Below are 24,256 nucleotides of genomic sequence, written 5' to 3' on the forward strand. Positions count from 1 at the left end.
AACAAAGAGTCCTGTGGCACCTTATAGACTAACAGACGTATTGGAGCATAAGCTTTCATGGGTGAATACCCACTTCGTCAGATGCATTTTATTCCAGAAGACATTATTCCCTGATGCAGATGCAACAAAGCAGGATATCAGACCCCTGCCTACAAATATTTTGGATGATCAACGTTGGATACCTCCCCCCACCATGCCTTTTAGTTCCCCTCACTGGCCTTACTGAGTGGCACACTGTCTGAAGTGGTTCACGACCATGAGTGCCAACCCATGGGGAGACTGTCAAAAAACAGGGCAGATACCCCAAACTGTCCGTATGTTCTATAATTAGATTTCCCCAGCCCAGTAACAAATGTGAACTTAAGCACTATAATTGTCCTACCATGGAATCACAAACAGACTGAAATGCCCAGGAGGACTATCTTGCAACTGAGGCAAGCTAGATTTTGTAATAGTTGGTTGCTATATACCAAAGATCACTAAAGATTCAGGTGGCTTCCACTCCCAAGAGACCAGTCACTTACCTCAAGTCAATTTGTACCTCAGATCTGGCATCAAAGACAATGCTTGTAGCCAATCCTATAGTAAACTAACTAACGATTTATTAATTAGGAAAAAGAAATACAGTTTAAAGCAGACAAACATATATACACGAATGAGTTACAGTCTGTGGTTCGAAAAGGTAACAGAATTGTAGCAATCTGTCAGCACTGAATGTCTTTTAGGGCTAACCCAGGTTCATTCTGGGGGTCTCTGCTTCTGTTTCATAGCTCCAACCCTGTCAAAGTCCAAAAAGCAAAAGAGATGAAAAATTTTCTTGTTCACCATCTTTATTTCCTCCTTCCAGAATCCAAGCTGATGGGATGATCCTTTTTTCATTTGGACCGCTACATGGGTGTGAAGGGGCAATTAACAAAGGCTTTGTATTGTGATGTCCCACAATGGCCCATTTAGTTTTGATGGCCTTCTTAATCAACAGGAGACAATCTCATCTGACAGATTGATGGTTTCAGGGCAACCATTTTTTACAGTTATAAAGCAAAAACTTAAAGCATGTGATAAAGATATTATAAATGAGATTAATGCATGCAGCAATTTACAAGCATTTCATAAAATCTAAACACTAAACACATTGTTATAAGTTCAATATCCATACTGACACACAGGTGAAAAGAATGGTTCACAGCAATGAATTTCAATCCTTGGCTGGGGCCTAAAGCCTCGACAAGAGCTGGCACCTGGTTTGCCAGTGTCACACTGGGATCCTTTGGCAATGTACCACCAGCGATTTCAAGGGACCATGATTCCCAGGAACACAGAATCCCTTGTTCCTGGATACTACCCATCCGTCCTCCCCATTCTGAGCCAAAGGAGACCTTAAAGGAGCAAGAGGCAAGGGCAGAGAAGGAGTCGTCCCCCCCCACACACACAAATATTTCTTGTCATCACCTGACAAGGCAGTAATGCCACAACTGCCTTCATTAGCCAAAAGACTTTAGGCAATTCCAGGACCTGATGAAAACAGGTCGCTGACACCCTGCAAATTCCCCTGGAAGAAGTCCAGGGTTCCCAGCACAGACTTCTGGACATATAGCACAGTTCTACCCCAGCACGGGCATCACTGCCAATTAATGAAGCCCTTTTTGAGCCAGCCAAGACCATCTGGCAAACTCCAGCAATGCCCCCCACCCCTGCAATTGGGCTGATTAAAAAAAAAAAATACTACGTTCCAAACAGGGATTCTGAGTTTTTATTTTCTTGCCCAGTACCAAATTCTCTGGTAGTGGACAGTCAATGAAAGGGGCAGGCAACATACCCCAAAAGCCACCTCTTATAATAAGGGCCAGAAATGTCTGGACCTTTTTGGTTATAAAAGCTACTTATCAGCAACCTCCTAGTTCATGATAGCTAACCACCAGGTGCTGAGGTCAAAACATGACTATCTGAACTACCTGACCTTTTGCCACAGGAACACTGAGAACAGTTTGAGCAGAATAATAACGGAGTGTCAGCTCTTTGTAAAAGTATCACTGCAGGCTTCACTCGATACAATGGACCCTACAGCTGGATCTATTTCCACAGCAGTGGTGATGAGACAAGCTTCCTGGCTTCAGTTGTCTAGATTCCTGTGGGAAGTACAATCTATAATAGAAGGTTTACCTTTCAATGGCCACAAGCTTTTTGCAGACTCCATAGATGACTCGCTTCATACCTAAAGGATTTTAGGGCGACACTTTAGGTCTTTTGGGATATACACACCTGCAAACAAGGGAAAATTTAGCAGATCTCAATCAGCACAAAGATCTCACCCTGTTCGATTTTCCATCTTCCATAGGCCACCATAACCACTAGCTAAGAGATTGATATTTTCAAAGAAGAAGCCTACAACTACATTGACTGTTTCATCCCAACCGTCAACATCATCCATATGCCAATTTTGATGGTTTGGTCAAGAGTCTAAACCATGCAGTGACCAGAATTTCTCAGGTGCATTACACAACCCCCCTACTCAATTTGGGGTACCGCCTCTCTCTATTCCATTGAGTATGGGAGGCTATAACATTGGACAAATGGGTATTGGAGGCCATTACATTGGGTTATAGTATCCAATTTACCTTAATCCCACTTCCCACCCCCCATCCCCGTCCCTCTTCATGGACCCCTCTTACGATCAATTACTGACACAGGAGATCTCATTGCTCCTATGTCTTGGAGACATAGAACCAGTTCCACTTCAACACAGGAGAAAAGGGTTCATTCAAAATATTTTCTGATACGTAAGAAAAACAGGGATTGGAGGCTGATACTAGATCTCAGACAATTAAACAAGCATGTCAGACATCTGAAATTCAGGATGGTGTCCCTAGTAGCTATAATGCCCTCCCTGGAATTAGGGGACTGGTTTTTGACCCTTGACTTCAAAGATGCCTATTTCCACATAGCAATTCATCCCTCTCAAAAAAGATTTCTTCATTTCACAGTCACAATTATTACCAGTATCGGGCCCTACCCTTTGGCCTGTCATCCACCCCACGGGTGTTCTCAAAGATCACGGTGGTTGTAGCAACCTAGTCCATCATCTAGGAATAAGCCTTTCCCTACCTTGACAACTGGCTCCTCAAGGGACAGTGATATCACGAGGCATGGTTGGCAGTTGAAACAACAACTTTACTATTCTAAAGTCTAGGCCTGCAGATAAATCTTGAGAAATCGTTTTTGACCTTACACAGCAAATTCTCTTTATAGGAGAATTTTTAGATTTGATAATGAGCAGAATTTCTCTCCCTCTCGACAGGTTCCTTGCTCTAAAGGACCTTATCTAAAGAGTGCAGCTGAACCCTCAAGTTCCAGCAAGGACATATCTGCAACTGCTGAGACATGTTGCAGCTTGCATTTTTGTGACACAGGTTGCATCCTTGATGTCTCCAGGGGAGGCATAGAACAGTTTATGTACCGAAAAAACACAGTCTGAACAAACAAGTATCTGTACCCAACTGGCTCCTTCAGTCACGCACCTGGTGGCAGAATCCTTCCAAGGTTTGTGCAGGAATCCTGTTCACCCAGAATCCCCCTATTATTATGTTAACATCAGATGCTTCCCTCTTGGGATGGGGAGCACATTTGGGTCCTCACATAGACCAGTGCAAATGGTCATGACAGGAACAATGCTTGCACATCAATATGTTGGAGTTAAGAGTTGTCAGAACTGCTTGCCTTCACTTTCTTCCCCTACTCAAAAACAAGTCCATAAAGATCATGACAGACAACGTAGCTTGCATGTATTATATCAGTCATCAGTGGGGTGTGCGCTCCCCCCACACTGAAGTGAAGCGATAAAGCTGGAACTGGTGCATAGCCAATCAGATAATCATCTCGGCTTCTTACCTCCTGGGTACACAAAACAACATGGCAGAGAACCTCAGCAGACATTTCTCCCTAAATTACAAATGGGAGTTGGATTCTTGAGTCTTCAAAAAGAATTCCTAGCTTGAGAATGTCCACAGGTTGACCTTTTAGCCAAGGCAGCCAACACGCAGTACAGGAAATTCTGTTGCAGAGGGGGACTTGATCCCCAATCTCTAAGAGACATTCTCCTTATTACATGCACAAAAGGTCTTTTTTATACATATCTTCCAACTCCATCGCCTTTAAATGTCCTCATCAAGATCAAGCAAGACCAAGCCAAGATCATTTTGATTGCGCCAACTTGGCCAAGACAAGTTTGGTTTCTTACCTCATTAAACTCACCTCTTGCCCTGCATGGCGGCTCTCAATCAAACCCTCGACTATTGTCTCAGGATGCAGGTCAGACACTTCATCCCAATCTGAACATTCTTCAACTACAAACATGGTTCCTCAGTGGTTCTCCAGACCAGAGGCCACCTGTTCATCGGAAGTACAAAATGTACTTTTAAATAGCAGAAAGAGATTTACCAGACACACTTGCCTTCAGAAATAGAGAAGATATAATCTTTGGTGCATCTGGTGCCATCTTTCTCCTATCTAGTCATCTTGTTCCACAATCTTGAATTACCTGTTGGAATTGAAAGCTTCAGGTCTTTCTATGGGTTCCATTCAAGTTCATTTAGCAGCAATAACAGCTTTCCATGTGCAAGTAGTAGGTTTCTTAATATTCGCTCAGCAAAACAGAGCAAGATTCCTGAAAGGCTTTATGAGTCTTTTCCCTCAGATTAGAGCCCTGACACTGCTTTGGGATCTCAACCTGGTTCTTAACTGTCTCATGAAACAACCCTTTGAGCCACTGGCTATGTGCTCACTGTTACATCTGTCTATGAAGATGGCCTTTTTGGTGGCCATTACTTCTGCTCAAAGGTTTGCAGAGATGGGGGCTTTAATTGCAGGCCCTCCGTTTACTGTGTTCTCCAAGGGGAAGGTATCATTAGGACCCCATCCAAAGTTTTATCTAAGATTTCTGCTGAGTTTCACATTAACCCCAAACTAGTCACCTTTTGTTTTGTTTTTTCCCTAAGCCGCATCGGCCTACCCAGGAGTCTATCTTCTATACATTAGATGTTAAGAGGGCATTAGCCTTTTACTTCGACAGAGCCAGGCCATTCAAGAAGACCCGTAGACTCTTTGTTTCTATTGCAGATAGGTCAAGGGGGAGCCTCTGTTTCCACTCATTGACTTTCTATACGGATTTCTGGATGCATTATTGCCTCTTATTGTTTTGCTGAGGTTCCGCCTCCACTACAAGTGACTGTGCGCTCTACTAGATCATAGTCTATGTTGGTAGCCCACACAAAAACGTTCCAGTTGCTGAAATCTGCAAGGTTGCAACGTGGTCATTGGTGCACATGTTTTCTGCCCACTATGTCTTGGTTCACAATGCAAGATCAGATGCTGCAGTAGGTCACACAATTCCTTCTTCACCGATGGACTCTGTTCCAAAACTCCCACCTCCTTGAGGGATTACTGCTAGGGAGTCACCTGAAGTGGAGCACTCACAGGCATGCTACTTGAAGGAGAAGAAGAATTTACACAGCTTGTGTAGTAAGACGAGTTTTTTGAGATTTGTGTCCCTGCAGGTGCTCCACTACCCATCCTCCTTCCCCTCTGCTTCAAAGCTACCTCTGTGGGACTTTGTGGTAGAGAAGGAAATGAGGGCAGTTCACTCATGTGGCCTTATATAGCCTTGTTACAAGGTTCAAGGATTTGCAGGGCTCATATGCAGGCCAAATGGGCACTGCTACCAAAAAATCTCCGCTTAAAGGCGCACGAGCGCATGCACATCTGAAGTGGAGCACCCACAGGGACACAGATCTCGAAGAACTCCAGTCACTGCACAAAGTGAGTAAGCTCTCTTTGTGTACTGGGCCTGCACAACAAACCAGATGATAACGTTTGTTGTCCCTGATTTCCATTATTATTTTTAATAATACATGTTATTTATCTGTTTTTATAAGCAAATTATATACCTGTTCCTATAGTTGCACAGAAAAGCTCCCTCTAAAGTCAGTGATAGTTTTCCGGTGCAAGAACCATAGGATGAGACATACTAGTGTATGCATTTTTACAGAGATACATAGTGAAATCCCGGCACCACTGTAATCAATAGCAAAGCTCCCATTGACTTCAGTAGAGCCACAATTTCAGCCATAATGTAAACATCCATTTCCCTAAGCAATCATTTGCTGTGTACATATTTCATGATCCTTTTTTACCTTTGTTTCTTATTTTTCACACTGAAATTTAAAGATCTATTTTATTTTGTGAAGAATATGATTAAATCCTCTTTTTTTAAATGTAGATCTTTTCAAAAGCTTTTCATTAAAAAAAGAAACCCAATAGTTTATGCAAATCCAACTATAAATAATACAGCCATATACACGGTGAATGTAAAATATAATTTATGAAACAGATATTATGAAGCTACATAGACCATATTTTATGCTGATTACAAATTCTTCATATTAGATCTAATGCATAATTATATTTTACCTTATGGCATTTTAAAAGTCACATAATATATTACAGTTAGGTTCAGTTTTTAAGAGAGAGCTCAATTTAAAATTTTGATCCTGATTTGGAATCCACTAACATAGATCCCTGCACCTGTGCAGAATCTCACTTAAGTAAATGGAATTCCCTAGAGGTGCACTCTAGCCGATTCCAGTGTCAGATCAGAATCTGAGTTAGCTGCTAGTGTATTTGAAATAATGTATTCTACTCTTGGTCTAATAATCCTGGATACGGTTGGTGTTAACACGCTTGAGAAACACTTCTTTAGATTTACTGTTGTTTCTATGATGCAGCCCCAAAGTTTATTTCTGAAATACTATTTCTTAAACCAGTTGCAGAAACGCATAATCTCCTGTGTTAAAAAAAATTAGTCCAAAGGGGCATGTAGAGAATCTGTCTGAGATCATGACAGAAAAAAAGTTATTGAATATACAGAAACCACATCAATGCAAATTGCAAAGATACACACAAAATCCCCCTCCTAATCCCTCAATGCCATTTGGAGTTTTCCGTTGCCCCCCCCCTTTTTTTTCTTCCTACAAGAGTAAGCAAGAATGAAGGCCTAACCAACATTCTTCCCTCACGCACCCTGTGTTTTACTCCTCTGTTAAATATTCTCTTTGTCTCTCCATTTATTTGTCCTCATTCTCAGCAGAAAAACCTTTTTTTAATGTTATGGTCATTGAAGAATTTTAAATAAAGGGTTTTTTTGCTTTTGTTTTGGTGTCAGTTGATTTCTTATCAAAGTGTTTGATTTGCAATTTTTTTCTTGTCGTTTGCAGAAGCCGAAAGCGGTATGCCCTCTTCGTTACCTTTCCTTCCAACCTCAACCCTACCTTCACTCCTTCTAACTTCAGGACTAATTCCTTGCCAAGAACTCAGGAAGATAACACCTTTGTCTATCTTTCTCTCTATATATGTACATATATATATATATTCATGTGTCTATGTGTGTGTGTATATATATATATATGCATATTTATATATGAGCCCCAGTTTCAAAGAGGAGAGAAAATAGAATCATTTTGTTTCTTTATTGGTTCTTGTGACTCATGCACTAACTTCTTTGCAGGAATTATAACATTAAATAAAAGCATTAGACTTTTATTTCATCGTGGAACCATTGATGTATCCAATTATTACATTTGGAAATCAAACTTGGTCTGCTGTTCACCATCCTTTTTTCTCTTTTTGTTAATTTGTTTTGTATTGTGACATGTCCTCTGTGTCTACCAGTCTTTGTGCTGCCATTTTATCTCCATATTCACAACCTTATTGATAGCCTCTCTTCCCACAGAGTCTTTCTGTAAAATACATGTTTCACAATACAATACTTTGTGCTCTTGTAGTTTCGCCTCCTATTAACAATGACCAAATGCCTGATTTTTTTGCATTGCTGATCCAGATTAATTATAATACAGTACTCATTAAAGCTACTGTACTGTTCCAGTGAAGTACCTATAGGTAGTTTAGGCTGTATGTTCATATTCATTTTATTACATGAGCTCATTTATTGAAACAACTCAAATGAAAGAGTTTGCTTCGTTTGTTTTTTCTTTGTGTTGGCATGTTTTGCATATTCTTTTAATAACCACGTTACAGGCCTCATCTCTAGCCTACATTCCATTTTGTTGTTTTTGGTTTGAATGAAATAAACAAGGCGGGACCTACCACGTCCCTATTTTTTAACAATTTATCACAGTCTGACTCTTTGTGGTGTCCTTTGGAGACTCCTCATTGTCAAGATGTATTTCAGTTTCCTACTTAATCACATACTCCAACCTTAATTTCCACATTTGTTCTGTTGTGTGTGTTCTGTGTGTTGTGTTTATTTTCTTTATAGTCTTACTCTACTGTGTTTTTTGAGTCGATGTGTGAAAAGAGAGGTGGCTTCCTGTCAGTTTGGCATTGTTGATATGATCCAACTGCAGAGAAGTTACTGCAACACAGCATCTTCAAGGATCTGCAGTTGTTGCTCCTCTACTTGGCTTCTTGCTTTTGAGTATATTTACCTTGTGGTGAAGGCATGCTGATTCTGGCATGTTGAGCAGTGTGAAAAAGTGTGGTACAAAGTGCAGTTGCTTGCTCCCAGAATAAAGTACATTATGCTGCTGAGTTCATTTATTTCCATTGTATTCCTAGTCGATTCACATCTTAAACCAAAAACACTAATTGAACTATTTTACAGTGTATTAATTTCAGCGCAATTATTGAACTAGTGCTAGCATATCCCTGGTAAAGTACCTTATGCACGCATGGCGCACTTAGTAGTCATTCTTATTAAGAACTTAATTCCTGGGAGCAACATTTTGTGATTCTGTTTGCTTGTAGTAACTAAGCTTTCATATACTGTAGCATGTAATGTTGCAATGTGTCTTTTGCCTTGTATCCTTTTTAGTGTCATAATAGAATTTTCTATGTATAGCTATATGGAATTTGTACTCATGTCAGTCATAGAGCCCAGAAGAAAGAAGCAATGCCTATGAGTTACAAGCGGTGTGCAGCTGGTATTCACACAGATCCCACACGCTGGTTTGTGCACCAACCCTCACACGTGCTTTCAAAATATATTCTGAAAAGCCATAATGGTTCAAATTAAATCTATAATTTATAGTTGTTTTCATGACATGGCACAATTAAAGAGGCCATTGCACTAATATTGTGCATTTCATCTGGGCACAGCATGAACCAGTTTAAAATGGTAGCTGTGTTTATATGTGTGATAGCTATAGTCAATAACATCCCATTATCTCGTTTCAGTTAATATAAGTATTATAATATGACTATTATAATATGTGACTGATGAATATATTAGAGTTTCTATTTTAGTTGCCTGGGGAATGGTACAGTACATCTACCACAAGGTTTAAACCAGAGTTGTCATGGCCTTTTGTCACTGATTTAGTTCAAAGTTTGCCATTTTTGCTTCATTGAGTTAAAAAACGGACCCATATTTTTAGACCAGGATCAATGGCAGGTAGGAGCGTATCTGAAAAATATGAAGGGGAATACCGCTGGGTCAGAACGGGTCTCTTGGCATGGATCTCCATGAGTGTTCTGTTATTTATTTATGTGTACATATTACATGTTACCTGGTGGGGTTAGATATTAGCAATTAGGGATTAAATTTTCATAAGTCACTTAGAAGAACAAATCCTGTTTTACAAAGCTCCTAAGTCACTTAGTGCTTTTGCAAATTTATCCTAATGAAAGTAAAACATAAAGTATTAATAATACTGTAGAATGAGACATAGTTTGGCTCATACTGTGGGAGTTTCCCAACAAAGCTCTACCAATACACCTCCATTCTGACCTACGTCATCCCTTTGTCTTCCAGTCTTGGGGCTCCACACAAGGTTCCTGTTAAGGTGCCTTGCCTTGATCTGCTGTCTTCTCTGCTATTTCCATTCTGGTTTCCATCTGCCAGTGCATCTTAAACTAATTCCTGTCCTGTGTCATCCCTGGTAATCGAGTTTGAGGTCTTTCCCGAACAAATCTGACAGTCACACGAGACTTGGAGGTAGCTTTGTGATATGGAACCATTGCCCAGTCTAGGGACCCAAACTTGTGTTCATTTGTGATCTGATCAGAGGTTTCACTTGGGCAAAAGGCCAATAAATTAATGCACTATGACACATTCTTTTTCATAAATTCATTTTCAATAACTATATGCAAACTAATATATAAAACTCAATAGGAATGCAGACAACAAATCTTATGGTTCACTTTTTCTATGAGTGAGACTGAAGGTAGCTGGACAGTATGAGAAGATGGAAAAAGTTTTCTCCTCCTTCTCTTCTCAAATGTATGAACGAGGGTTTTTTAATATATTCTAATAGCATAACAAAAAATTATCTCGTAGTAAGCTTTCTACCAAGTCAAGTAATTGAAAGAAACTATTCTCACCAAAAAGTGGCTGATCACTTTTTTACAATGATCATTTGTAAACTGAAATTCAGGCCATCCCAGGCCTGGCGTAGACATCAGACAATGCAACAGTAGTAAAGATGAGCACCCCAAGAAAGTCTCACAGATGGTTATAAAAACAGTACTAGATTTTGATGCCTATAGAGAAGGCATTTATACAAGTAACAGTAACATCATGCAAACATACTGTATTTAATATTTTATGCAAACCACTGTATTGATACACTGTGTAACCAGTCCTATCCATGTAAAGTGAGAGGTAATATACACATGGCTCATGGTCTATTACTGTGACTCTGAGCTATTAGGATATTTTCTGGTGAGTTTCTGCTTAGATACTGGCAGTGGATGGTTTGTACATTTAAAACACCAGAACAGAAACTATGTGGTTCTCAATACCTTGGGAGTTCAATTAACACCCCAGAAGCTACTGTTGGGTATCTCTTTCTCATGTAGGTACTTATAGACCACAACCAAGTCATGTCTTAATGTTCTCTTGGAAAAACTAAATAGAATGAACTGTACACAGTATTCCAGTAATATTCTCACTACCCTATTCATCTCCCTCCTTGATAGTCTCCTGCTTGTACATCCAAGGATTGTTCTAGCCCTCTTAACTACTTCATCACACTGGGAGCTCATGCCCACTTGTTACCTGCCATGACTCTAAATCCTTTAGAGAGTCACTGCATTCAAGGATATGCTTCCTCATCTTGTAAATGTGACCTACATTCTCTGTTGCTAGATGTATGACCTTGCATTTTGCTGTATTAAAATGTAGGTTATTCAAATGAGCCCACTTTACCAAGTGACCCAGATTATACTAGAGCAAAAGTTTTCAAACTATGGTCTGAGGGCCACAGAGAAATTGCTTGTGGTCCATGGAGAATTGACTGGTCACATGGTACTGCCTCCTTCTCCCTATTTTCAACTGCTAAATTGCATTAAACTGCAGCTAAAAATATATTAAATACTTTCCTAATATTTTTTTTCTATGTAAAGATGGAACAACAGCTGCCACATGACCCACACATTTATGAATGGTAGGGCAGGTTGCCAATGAAAGAATCTTTGTATTGAAATGTTGTCCATGTTGTGAAAAAAATTGAGATCCTTATGCCAGAGGAATATACTCCTGAAAGTGAGGACTGCCAAAGAAACTACATATCAAAAGTGTTCTAGCTAGCTACTTCTTCATTAGCGCTGAAGCTAACCTAAACTGGAAATATAATAAAATAGGGAAATTTGATTCTCTCTTTAAAAGTTCAAAATTATATGATGTTCTTTGTCTGATTTCATAGGTTGGTATTAGATTAAAAAATGATCAAATGACTTTGTGATATCAGTGAATATTTGGAAAAATCAGGAGATGTTCATTTTTCATAGCATTGTTCCAATGCATGGCATACAATGCATTTCATAGTTTGTTCCATTCACTGCTACTCACTGTGTATAAAAGGCTAGGGATACATAAAGGAGATGTTGAGACTAGATGAAGTTCTGGTAGAAGTCCTCCTCTTCTAGAGCCCCAAGTTTACTATACCACACCATCTTCTCCTCTGTTGAGAAACAAAGTAATTCAAAAAGTTGGTATTATGGTTGGCTTGTTATTCAGATACATGTCATTGTGATGATAATTAAGTTATTGTGAAGTTCACAGGTTCATTTTTTTCCAAGTCACCAGGGCCGGCTCCAGCATTTCTGCCGCCCCAAGCAAAAAAAAAAAAAAAAAAAAAGCCGCAATCGCGGTCGGCGGCAACAATTGGAAAAAAAAAAAAAAAGCTGCGATCAGCGGCGGCAGTTCAGCGGCAGGTCCTTCGCTCCTAGAGGGAGTGAGGGACCTGCCACCCCCGAATTGCCACTGGTGCTGCCCCTCTCCCTTGGCCGCCCCAAGCACCTGCTTGTTAAACTGGTGCCTGGAGCCGGCCCTGCAAGTCACTCAAAAATCTTTTACCCCTATACCTACTTGAATCAATACTTAGCATCACTAGCCTGAGCTATGTTTTGATAGCCTTTTGTAAGATAGCTGTCCCATCAGAAGTACCTTCTTTTAGTTGCTTTTATAAGCCATGCAAACTGGGTAGAATTTGCTTGTGAGTAGCCGATGCTTGTATTGCTTGTACATCAGAGGGTGAGAATAAAATCAAACCTGTGTGAGCCTCTGCTGTTATTTATTGTTAATAACACTGATAAGATCGATTTCTTTTTATTCCCATCACATACACAGTCACAAATCCTTATTTTGTGGTTAAGACCTAGTGCAATACAAGATCTTCTGACAGATATGAAATCAATTCATGTGAGTTAATATTACGCATATATATTAAAGGTGAAACTGGAAATGCCACCTAAAGTTAAGTTTGCCTGGCACTTCCCATTATAAGACCCTGTTTTCAGGTGCTTGTCAGCTTGTTAAATTTTTACTATTTGGGAGAAAATTTTCCATAGTGGGTGTCTGCCTCAGGCTGATCAATTTCCAAAAATGAGATTAAGGAAAAATATGTTCTTTTGCTCATTAAAAACATTTTTACAGCCATTTCATCTAGCATCTCCATGCTTTGGAACAAGGGCTTGACGTTTGTCGTAGGGATTACTAATGTGTCAGGGATATACCTTTTGCTCTTTCTTTGAAAAAACACACAGATTTATTAACATTTGAAAAATCCATTTGCATATGGTCAGTAGAGATTTGTTACCATTTGGCAGCTGAATTCTCAGATTACTCCATCTGCACTGAGCATGCTCTATCCCAGGACTGTCAGGGCTATCTAGGACTTTCCCTGAATTGCTTCTTTTCGCTTCTGCGGCTGCTTTGGCACTGGGTACCAGTACTGAGAGCAGGCAAAATGCCACTCAGTTTGGAGGAGTAAGCAACCTGACTCAAATGCAGAGGGGCCAAGAACCTGATGTCGCAGGGAGGAGAGTCGCTTAGGACAAGGAACCTCCGGTGGGAAGGCTGGGACTGGAAATTGTGGGGGGGAGGAAGAATGAGTGGGACTGGCTGGGCAAGGAGACTGTGACTGAGATGAAGAGTGTGGGAGTTGGAGACTGGAACTGGCTAGGTGAGGAGACTGGTCTAGGATGAGGAGTTAAGGGCAAAACTAAGACAAGGAGCTGTGAGGAAGGGGAAAAGATAGGACAGGGACAGGCTTGAGAGGGTGGGCAGAATGGGTCAGGTTTGGGTGGGACAGGAGCAGCAAGGTCTGTGACCTCAAGGGAACACTGCCCTCCAGAATCTGGAATGGAACCCATGATTCCTGAGTCTCAACATTTTTTCTGTTAGCAAATATCTGTGAAACCCAGCCACTAGCAAAGTATGTGTCTCATCCACCTCTAGTGGATGACGACTTACTGTTGCTATCAGTTTCTCTGTTAGCTTGAGTAGCAGAGGTCTGTGCAGTAGTTCTAAAGATTCCAGCCATGCAGGTGTCAATATGATTCCATGTAATGGAATTTCTGATTTTTTCAGTTTGCTTTTTTAAAACCTAGAAAATTGTATTAATCCCTCCGACCTCAAGTTAAAAAAAACATTGAAGTTGCCAAGTCAAGCACTCAAAAGTTAGGAAATGTCAGATTTAAGGTTACTTGTGCATCTTTAATTCATTCCCCTTGTGCACATGTATTATGATACGGTCTTTAATTACATACTTTTTTCAGGACCTCTTGCTTCTTTCGTTGCACAGGATGGACTGTATTTTAGGAACAAATTCTGGTTGTGTAGTGATGAAGTCTATTGTCTGTAGGATCCAAGCCTCGTTTGTTGCCAAAGTAGGAGCTGTGTCATGAATGAGGCAAGGGAGACTTTGTACATACAAAGTGCTATAAAATGCTAAGTACTCTGAAAAATCAGGCTGTTTAGGAAGTACTCAGCTACTATAGTGCTGAAAAACCCATGAGCCAATGAATAACTCTAGAGCAGGGTTTCCTGCACAGGGCCACAGGTCAAGCAATAAGGATAAAACAAACTATTGAATAGCTTTTTGTTCACTGAGCATCATCCATCCTATGCAGTGCATAAGGGAAGGGTCCTGAGCTACAGATAATATATGATCATGACAATGAGGACTGTGTCATAAAACATATGCACCAGGGACTGAATTAAGGTTGCACAGGCAGCCTTAAATCTGACATCACCTGACTTCTAAATGCTGATTTTGCAAGCTTAATATTCTTGTCACATAGGACTTTAATGTGTACATATATATGTGTGTGTGTGTGTATGTATAAGTATATGTGCAGATGCACACGCACAAGTACATACACATTCAGTATATAAAATACAGCATATGAAAATGTTCTCTATTTAACAAAAACATTCTATACTTACCAGCATTATCCAACTCAACAATTTATCAGTAACTAAGACTATCTAAACATTTGATCCTATATTTTCCCCAAAATAATAAGGCTACAAATCTTTAGCATTGCATGCACTTGCAATGTTAGCTCCTTATGTCCATTCATATATACATCTTATCTACTGCTACGTTGGCATCTTTCCTAAAAGTCAGTGTCTGATATAAGCCTGCAAGCATCATAGTTTCTTTTAGTCCTTGTGTACTGTAAGTCTTGCATGTGTACTCTTATTACTCTTTAACTTACAAAGATTAAACTTGACTAAAACAAAAAACAAAAACAAAAAAAGTGAAACATTTGACAAGCTTTATTAAGTGTTTTGTCAAGTTAAGAGCTTAGTTATATTACACTTCAAAGTAAAAGAAGATGAAGAATAAATATGGCTACCTGATACCTTATAATATTGCCTGAACCAAAAATACTCTGGTGCTAAACCTTTATGACAATACAGCAAATATTTTACACATAAGCAGAGATCAACACACACCATGTTAACTTACAATTTCCTCCATCAAACTGAGTTGCAATCACTCTGTTAGGGTGGCTGGATTATTATTTTTTTCTTCCAGGGGATGCATAGCAATGGTTTTTTTAAAATGTTATATTCATTTTATGTTTTCGTCAGCAATAGCGACTGGTTGTCATGTACCATTCCCCTTGAGTGTATGTGTGTATTTATTATATTATGTACAATAATATAATATATACAGATAGGGGTCCCATTATTTCTCATTTCAAAAGAAATTGGCACAAGGATGTTTAAAATGGTTTAATTTTACAAATGACTCTTTGTACTGGTATCAAGTGGTGGTTTCCTTGGGGGATCTCTTCCCTTTTCACCATATCATGAACTTTTTCATCAGCCTGAATAATAGCGCAAGAAAGCTAAACTGCTCCGCTTCACACGTGGTTTTTCTGAGATGCTTTTTTTGCTTTGTTTTGGTAAAAGATGCTAATTATTTGATGGCTAGAACATAAGAAAGTAGTGACTTAAGAGCTGAAATGGTGATATGATTTTAAGGGAAGATACATGGTTGTTGCAAATTTAAGTTCTGTAATGATACCCATTGTTGATGTTTAAGCGTTGATCTGATTGGAAATGTCAAAGAAGAAAATGGCTTCAAATTTCCTTATAGCCTTTCCTGACTAGTGGGTCCCCTAGAATAAAACAAAAATAGAGCATTTTGGAGCACTCAATTAAAAGTGATATAAACTCATAGCTTTGTCTTTTTGTTTGTTTGTGTTTCATTGAGCAGTATATTAATCAATCCTGGAAACCATGTCAAGATTCAAGAAGGTACTTTAGGATTCTTCATTGCAAGTGATGCCAAAGAAGTGAAAAGGTAATTTGTTTATTGCATCTTTTTAATTAAAAAAATGCAGTCTCTTCCTTGTTTTATTCTTTACATTTAGAGCTTCGCCCCAACTCCCATAGAAGTCAGCAGAAGGATTCATATTTCTTCAGTGGGGGTTGAATTGGACCAAATGTACATGCTTCTCATGTTGGACTTTTTCCCATGGCGAAAAAACTTTAACTGAAATAAAATGAAATAATAATTTTGCAGCACCTATGAAAAAGAACCAAAGAGAGAAACATTAAGTTTGGGGGTGAGGAGGGGTTAACCTCAAAAAACCCATTTTGGATATGGGCCAGATTATCTACTGTTGTAACGTAATTGACCCTAGTGGAGTTATTTGAGCAGAGAACGGGGTCCCTAGTTTTGGCCTAAGGTTTAGGTGTTTAGAGAAATTCTTTTATATAGGGACAGTTTCAGCAACCTCAACAAATAATTGTTGTGGGCAAACTGAGCAGTATTCATTCAGCATTACATTGGCGGTATGACATCCCCTTGTTACTCTTCTTTATCAGAACTATATACTGTGTAGGCACATAATAATGAATCAAACTAAAACAGAGCAGTACTTCCCATCCAATGTGGGCTACTTTACCTGTTTAGCAGTCTAAGAACTTGGCTGTATCAGTGAGATTAGGGTTTGGAGTATTCAAGCTACAGTTATACAAGAAAACTTTGGTCTCATGCCTAGCAGCCACCAAGGTGTGTCATTATTAGACCCCAGTGCACACCCAGTGTCTCGTGATTATGAAGTCTTTAGAAAGATAAAGTGATGTCAGAAAATAATTTCTAAGATAAAGAAATAACTTTTTAAAACATTTTGAAGGTAAATAGATTTTTAAAAAGCTAAAAAAGTAATTTGTTGCCTGGTTGTCCCTCCCAAATGTGTTACTCCAAAATGAAAAAGAAGACACTCCAATGTGCAAGAAATAGAGTTGGCTGCAATTTTTATTTTTTAAATCATGCTGAACTTGAGTTCAAGAATCAGATTATTATCTCAGAGCTGGCCACCTTCTCCCTCCATAACCATTCCATCTTATAGGCCATGAAGACTTTCTTCCAAGGTGCAGCTGTGCCCATCCAAACAGTGGGAAGCTGTCTCCCAGAACCATCCTCCCCTCTTCAGCCCTATTGTGTTAGTCAATCCACAAGGGCAGGTCCCATATCTGTATACGGTACAGAGGTCTAACCACCTCCTCCTCCTCTGCTCTTACCACAGATTCCTGGGTTCTTGCAGATATACCTGCTCTGATTCTGGCTCATAGATATCAGGCCTGCTTAGCACCTGCTCAACTACAGGGCCCCTTCCAGCCAGCTGCAACATGTCAGAATTATTATAAACATTCCAACCTCCAGCTGCCTGCAAACCCAATTCTGCCAAATGATACCTGTGGGTTCCATCAGTGTCAAATGGCGCAGAAGTGATGCACTGAGAGAGGTGAAAATCAGCCCTTGACTAAGCCTACTCTGCCAAAGAAGGAACATTCTTTTCCAACTCCAAAGCTAGCAGTCTCTGCAAGCCAGGGAATACTACCTACCCCTAGCAAAGTGACCCTACCTGCTCCTTCCCAAATAAACATTCCCCAACAGCCAAGCCAGCCACAGAGGGAGAAGGGGCACCTCTTCTGGTCTCCCTCCCCTTGTAGCTGGCCTCTAATGGAATGTCTCCTAATTTGCACAGGTGCCAGTGAATTAGGCCTTTGAGTCTCCTTCCCTATCTGTAAAATAAACAGAATAATACTGAGGTATCTCAAAGGGATAACATGCAGATTGCTTAATATTTGTTCAGTGCTATACAAGTGCTGCATATCACAAGAGCTAAACTCTCGATTTAAGCCCCAGCCCTGCAAGAGGCACATGATTCCAACAGGTGCTCACAGTTTCCTCATCTCCCTTACACCAATTTTAGACTGATGTAAGCATGTCGACATCAGTCTTGTTACCCCTCAAAAGGGCACTGCATGCATTCTCGCTGGTGTAACATGGTGGCCTGCCCTTGGGCTGGAGAGCCTGGGCTAAGCCAAGCCAAGCCTGATTACACCTGAGGGAAATCAAGCAATCCCAGGCTAAAAGACAGCAGGAAGCTTCAGTAGGAGGGGCTGAGAGAATAACTGAGCCTGACATTAAGAGGAAGAAAGTTGTCTAGATAGGGTCCTGGGAGACACCATGCCCAAGAAGCAGGGCAGAGTCTGACAGACAGACCCTTTGGAAGCAAGGGGCTGTGCCAACCTGACATTGGGATAAAGTCGAGTATGAGTTGTTCTGTTTTTCAAAGACTTAGTGTTATTTTGGCCTGCTGGGTGAGCGATGGACTGGGGCTGCAGCCTGTGTGTTCCTAGAAGTCTAAATAAGTAAGACCCCTTTTGGGGATTGTTTGACCTTTTTGAACTGGAGGAGTTCTTAAAGGGTCCTGATGAGGTGGAAACACAGGCAGGGTGCTGACGAGCAATCTCTGGCCCAAAGGGAGACACAGGAGGCAGCTGCCCCTACTACAGCTGGGCCCTGCCCTTTCCCATCTCCAGCACCGCCTTTGTGAAAGCTATTACAGTGGGCACTAGCCTCTCAAGCAACCTTTGAGCCCAGCAGGCAGTTCTTGTTCTCTCTCTTGCCTCTTTCCTTTTCCATGTGCACAAGGCTATTCACATGGTAGCACCAAGACACTAACCTGTGTATTTACAAAGTGTTTTAGCCATGCAGTTCCCCATTAAAGTTAATGGAGACCACACCGGGAGAAACCTGGCATGGCCTTTTTGAAATGATAGAAGTTGAATAGTGAAGATATATTTAGAGTAAATTTACTCAGCACTTGTATATCAATTTCCATCCATGACAACAGCAAGTTGAAGCAGAAGCTCTGACTTGCCTTTTCCAGAAAGCTTTGGCCAGAAGTATGCAAGGTTGCTGCCTCTCTTCCCATATTCCCTAACCATTCTGTACAAAGCAGATCTTTATCAGATGTGCTTCAGCTAACGTAGCCATTTATGAAAATTGCCAATTTCACCTTTGTAACTTGATGAATCAGAGTCAGAAAAAATCTTCCAAAATTGAGAGAAACTGAATCCCCCTCCATGAACTCTCTGCCTTTGTTTTCAAACAAGTGATGGATGCTTTAATGGGATCTGAATGGCAATAAAAAAGATTCTAGGAGAGTAAAAAACAGGATTTTTACCTAAGTACAATAAAACAAAAGCAAACATATGTTATATACTTGTAGCTCAAATTAAATGTTTTTGTTTATGTGTTATGTGCTTTAAGAGATGCTGGCAAGTCTTTTAGGTTAGAACTATACCATATTGCAATGCATATTTAACACTGTTTATGCACCATAATTTGTAGTAGAGTAATTTTGTATATTGCTAAAACAATGATTTTTTTATGTTTTTTTAAATAATAGGTACATATTACACACCTTTATGTTAAGGATTTATTGAAGAGAATAGCTGTATATAAAAGGTTGAATGCTAATAATGTGTCATAGGTACAATATGAGTGGTGTCTTTTTATCATTCTTTATCCACTTACATTTTATTATGCATTATGGAAATCTATTTGTTTTAATTCTTTTTATCAATATGGTAATTTCATTTTTAAAAGCATCTGAGTCACTTATTCTTGGTCTTGCACCTAGGGTATGCCTGCACTGCAATCTGCAGTGTGATTGGAGCATGGGTAGACATACCTAAGATAGCTTTCCTCATGCTTCAGTGCAGCCTAGCAACATGGGTCCCTGGCATGCTTATACAGCCCCTGCTGAGGCTCATGCCTCTGTATCGATGTTGCTGTTTTTAGCCATCTAGTGCAGGTATGTCTATCCAAACATCAATCACACCTCAGATTGCAGTGTAAACATGCCCAGAGAGTATCATGGGCATGTCTAGTTCAGCAATGGGATCTGGCAGAATGGACCCCACACCTGTGCAGTGTCTCTCTAAACTCGTAGGGATTTGGGGAAGGGTCTGTGCTAAAGGATCCTGCTTCAGAAGTGGGATCTAGAGCTGGATTAAATGTCTAAAGGGGGAACTGCAAAAACTGGAGAGGAAATTTTGGCCAACAGAAATAGTAGGAAAATCCCATAGTCAGGAGAGAGGTGCCTCCCTGGAGTCCACATGGTCCATAGAAGAGTAGAGACTGCCACTCCTGAGTCCCAATCCTATCTCTGACAGTGACTGGCTTGAATATATTATTTAGATAGTCCCCATAGCAGGTTTAGAACTCAAGACGGCTAGTGCCATGCTGACTCCACTAAACCCTGCTGCTTTCCTGGCAGGTCACTTAAACTCCCTGGACCAAATTCAGACATTTGAATTAAATTAGTTTCAATTGTTTTGTGTAGATTAAATTCACAATTGTTTGAATTAGACCCTCTTATACTAGCTTGAATCCATGTACCTTCCCATTAAACTAATCACACCAGCTGTACAGGTAGGTAAAGGAGTCTACAGACATATCTACACTACAAGTTAAGTGGGGAGCCGGGAGCCCAGATGGCAGCCTGGCCCAGAGCAGGGAGCCAGGAGCACGGGTAGCAGCCTGGCTCGGAGCCGGGATCCTGGGCAACAGCCCATCTCAGAGCCAGAAGTGGGAACACTAACTCTGCAGTGTAGACCAAGCCTACATGGATATCAAACAGCAAGAAGAATGTATAAGTTTAAGTAGAGAGGGGACTACTTGTAGCTCTGATATAACTGCAAAATATTTTTGTGATTAAAATTTAAAAGCCCACTGAACCTTTACTCAATACTCAAAATGAAGAAAAAAGTTTCATTTCTCTTTCATTCTATTTTTACCCCAGCTTTGTCTGTGCTTGGGGTTCCAATCTAAAGTATTTAAATGTTCTCAATAGACTTCTAGCCAGGCCATTAGCAGGAAGTAGCAGATGTGGCTTTCTGGCAAGGCTTCCAGCCCAGTTTTGTAGACACAAGAGGTTTGGATGGTCTACAGAGAAGTAACCAAATATTGAGGCTGGTATCTGAACCACATCTTTAGATATTGTCAGGTTCCCCATTCCTAATTAAAAACACCAGCCATAGGTCAAACCTGGAAAATATCCATTGACTCCACGTAGCCTGGCAGTTAAATCACAAGCCTGAGAGCTTGGACATATGTGACAGACTGGCTCTTTGACCTTGGACAAGTCCCTTGATTTCTCTAGGCTCCAATTCCCCCTTTTGTACAGAGAGGATCATAACACCCACCTTTAGATAATGCCCTGCGATGGAGCACAGGAAAACACCTAGAAATAACTCTGCAGGCCTTGTCACCCCTGCACATAGTCCTAGTCACTCCCTCTTTACTTGTGCTTCTGGGATCTGGAAGATGGATTATGTTTTTCCTTACATCAGGAAAGTACCATGCTCCCTGTGCCCTCACCCTTTCTATAACATCCCCGCACAGTGTGAAACATTCATAAACCCTTGATATTTTTGTCTAAATGAATTAATAGCCCTTTCATTTACACTGGAACCAAGACTATATTCATCCATGTCCCTGTGTATTTGTTGCTTATTTTTCTTTCCAGTACCCAAGGACTGTAGGTTCTTCTGTTCCCATGGCCTCTCCTATTTCTGGAACCTTCAGGCCACCTCAAGTGCACGAGCAGTATTACCTGCAAGACGTGTGGTGTGACCTCAAGTCACCCCTCATTTCCATCTGCCTGAATTTGTAGAGAGGAGTCTGGGTCAGAGGAGGCAGGCAATGGGGGAAATTTGGCAGATGCTGAAGTGTGGTATGGCCCAGTTGTCATGCCAGCAAAAATATGTGTATATTATAGCAGCCCAGATTGGCTCAGTTAGAGGCTAGCTGTGTGATCTTCATGAAATATACATGTGTCACAGCACTAGTGTGTGACATACTGATTTGACAGGCTTGTGAAATCTCCTGTGGGCAGTTTGATGTATGTTTATTAAAACATAATTTTATTTTAATGATATGTAAAGTGTTATTGCACACTTACCCTTCCTCACTTACCCTACATTCTGCATACTTCACCTAGCAATCTGCTCTTTGATACACAGTAACAGGCAATGTGTAAAAGCCTAAATAGACAGAGAGTTAGGTAGGTCATCTTGTGAATTACATAGTTTTGTTTGCTTAGGGATTTTTGCTAAGGGTTTATAATACAGTCAAAACTAGTGTGATTCTTCTCTAATTGAACCCTGATGGCAAACGAAAAGAAGTCTGAACCAAGAGGACAGTAGTCCCCATGTTTGTTCACTGCTTTTTAAGAACCTGATTTTCAGACACTGGCTTCCATTTTTACAGGTGCAAATAATAGCATGCATGATATTATTGACCACAATTTAGGTCACAATGACATTGAAATCACCACTATGGAGGTCCAGTGTAGGCTAGACTGCAAACTTGGCCTTAAAACCTTAGCTGGCTCTGAATTCGTGACTTTCAGGTCAAGAACAGTGAACTCATTTCATATGTGCCTTGACGATGAGACTCATTGGATGCTGCTTTCAAAGATGAAAGGCAAATGATCTGATCCACTGTGTCATATTTATCAACCCTTCTCCTAATTATTTTTCAAATGAAAGTTTATTAAAAGAAGCACTAACTTGAATCATAGTCTTGTGTTTGAAATTAATGGTCTTGCAGCAAATATTTCCTCCTTTAAATGTCTAAACCTTTCCAAAGATTAAAGGAAATTAGTGCTGGCATGTTTCATTAATTTGGCAATGTAGCAGGAGGAAATGTGGGACTAATTTCATTTGTGTGGATTAAGAAATGTGTCAGTTTTTCCATTCTGTCTCTCCAGGGCATATTTTTACTGCAAGGCCTGTCATGATGACATCACAGATCCCAAAAGGATAAAAAAATGTGGCTGCAAACGGCGTAAGTAATATTTCTTCCCCCTCCCTTTTCCTCCCCCCTCCCCCTTCAGGAACTGCTCAGCCTTAAGGAATCTCTTTAAATGCATTTATGTGTTTTACACAATGGTGCAGAAAGGGTAGGAAATAAATACATGGCAATGCAGTTAAATGTCATTTGTAATTCTGATGTGAATATTTTTAAAATTAAATTTCACACCACTCACTCACACCTGCAGCTTCATTAAAATGCCTGTTTGTGTCCAAAGTTAACAACGTTCAGATAATTAAATCAAGATGAATCTGTGCCCACGGTATTTATTTGTGGGCAGTGGGACGTTCTGAGTCTGAGTAGATGAACAATCTTATCCACATGGGGCCAAATTCTGCCCTGACTTGCACCCTGTAAAACCCATTACTTGCAATGGGCTTCCGTGAGGCATAAGGGCAGAATTTGGGCCTTGTATAATATAATGTAACATGTATAGTAAGCTAAGAAACAACACTGAGCTACATAACAATGCTGAAATAAAATATTATGATGAGTCCCATAGGCTCCATCCTGCTGTCATTCTGCAGAGGAAGTCCAAAAGTCGATGGGAGTTCTGTGCGCAGAAGAAATGCTGGACTGGTCCCTTTAAATAGGACAAAATTCTGCTTTCAGAGGTGTTCAGCAGACTTCAGTGTTTATCACCTGCTTTACCCAGGTTAATAGAACTGTGGTTGAAGTCAGCAGGAGATTTGTGAGTGCAGGGAGAGCAGAACATTGGAGTAGAGACCTGGTTTTGTTTTTTCTTTATATTTATGCAGGAATATATCTGGCTCTTTAATTTTGGTGGACTTTCTGCAGTCAGGTTACCCAAACCAAATGCCCACACAGTAGATTTGACCAGTGAAATATTTGCAGTATAGATTTCAAATGTAGGCATGTAGGATTCCTTCTCTTAATGGATATTTGAATATCATGTGTACACTTACATGGTTTAGATGATATTCTGCCATTAAAAACCACATGACCCTGTTTAGAGTCACAAGAAAAGTGGGTTGGACTGTCTCAGCAGAGTCTGCCCATGCTTCTGCTCCTGCTACTTTTATGATTCCCAAAACACTGTGGCCTACTGATTGCTGTTGTCTCACTACAGTCTTGGCATTTGGAAGAAAGGGCTAGACTTGGACCTTCACACACACCAGGAAAAGGGTACTTCTACTCAAACCATACCAGAAAATGAAATTCTCTGTAGAGAAAAACAATACTATTAGAGTCCGTAAGGACAGCCTTCCTCTTCTCTCCCAAAAAAAGACACGATCAAGGAGAACAAG

At 40.3% G+C, this 24,256-nt stretch overlaps 1 protein-coding gene across 11 annotated transcripts in view; it reads left to right on the plus strand.

Moving 5' to 3' along the window:
• Positions 1-24,256, plus strand: part of KCNMA1 (potassium calcium-activated channel subfamily M alpha 1) — an 898,072-nt gene that overhangs the window by 742,608 nt on the left and 131,208 nt on the right. For 6 of the 11 annotated variants that reach the window (XM_065407339.1, XM_065407340.1, XM_065407341.1 and 3 more), the window contains exons 17-18: positions 16,023-16,109; positions 22,885-22,961. In XM_065407339.1, coding sequence (XP_065263411.1) covers positions 16,023-16,109; positions 22,885-22,961 — 164 coding nt within the window. Of the gene's footprint in view, positions 1-7,265; positions 7,278-16,022; positions 16,110-22,884; positions 22,962-24,256 lie in introns of all 11 variants that reach the window. The other 5 variants (XM_065407332.1, XM_065407334.1, XM_065407336.1 and 2 more) reach the window with 1 other exon arrangement.

This window comes from Emys orbicularis, chromosome 7, assembly GCF_028017835.1.
Source record: "Emys orbicularis isolate rEmyOrb1 chromosome 7, rEmyOrb1.hap1, whole genome shotgun sequence".
Lineage (NCBI taxonomy): Eukaryota > Metazoa > Chordata > Testudines > Emydidae > Emys > Emys orbicularis.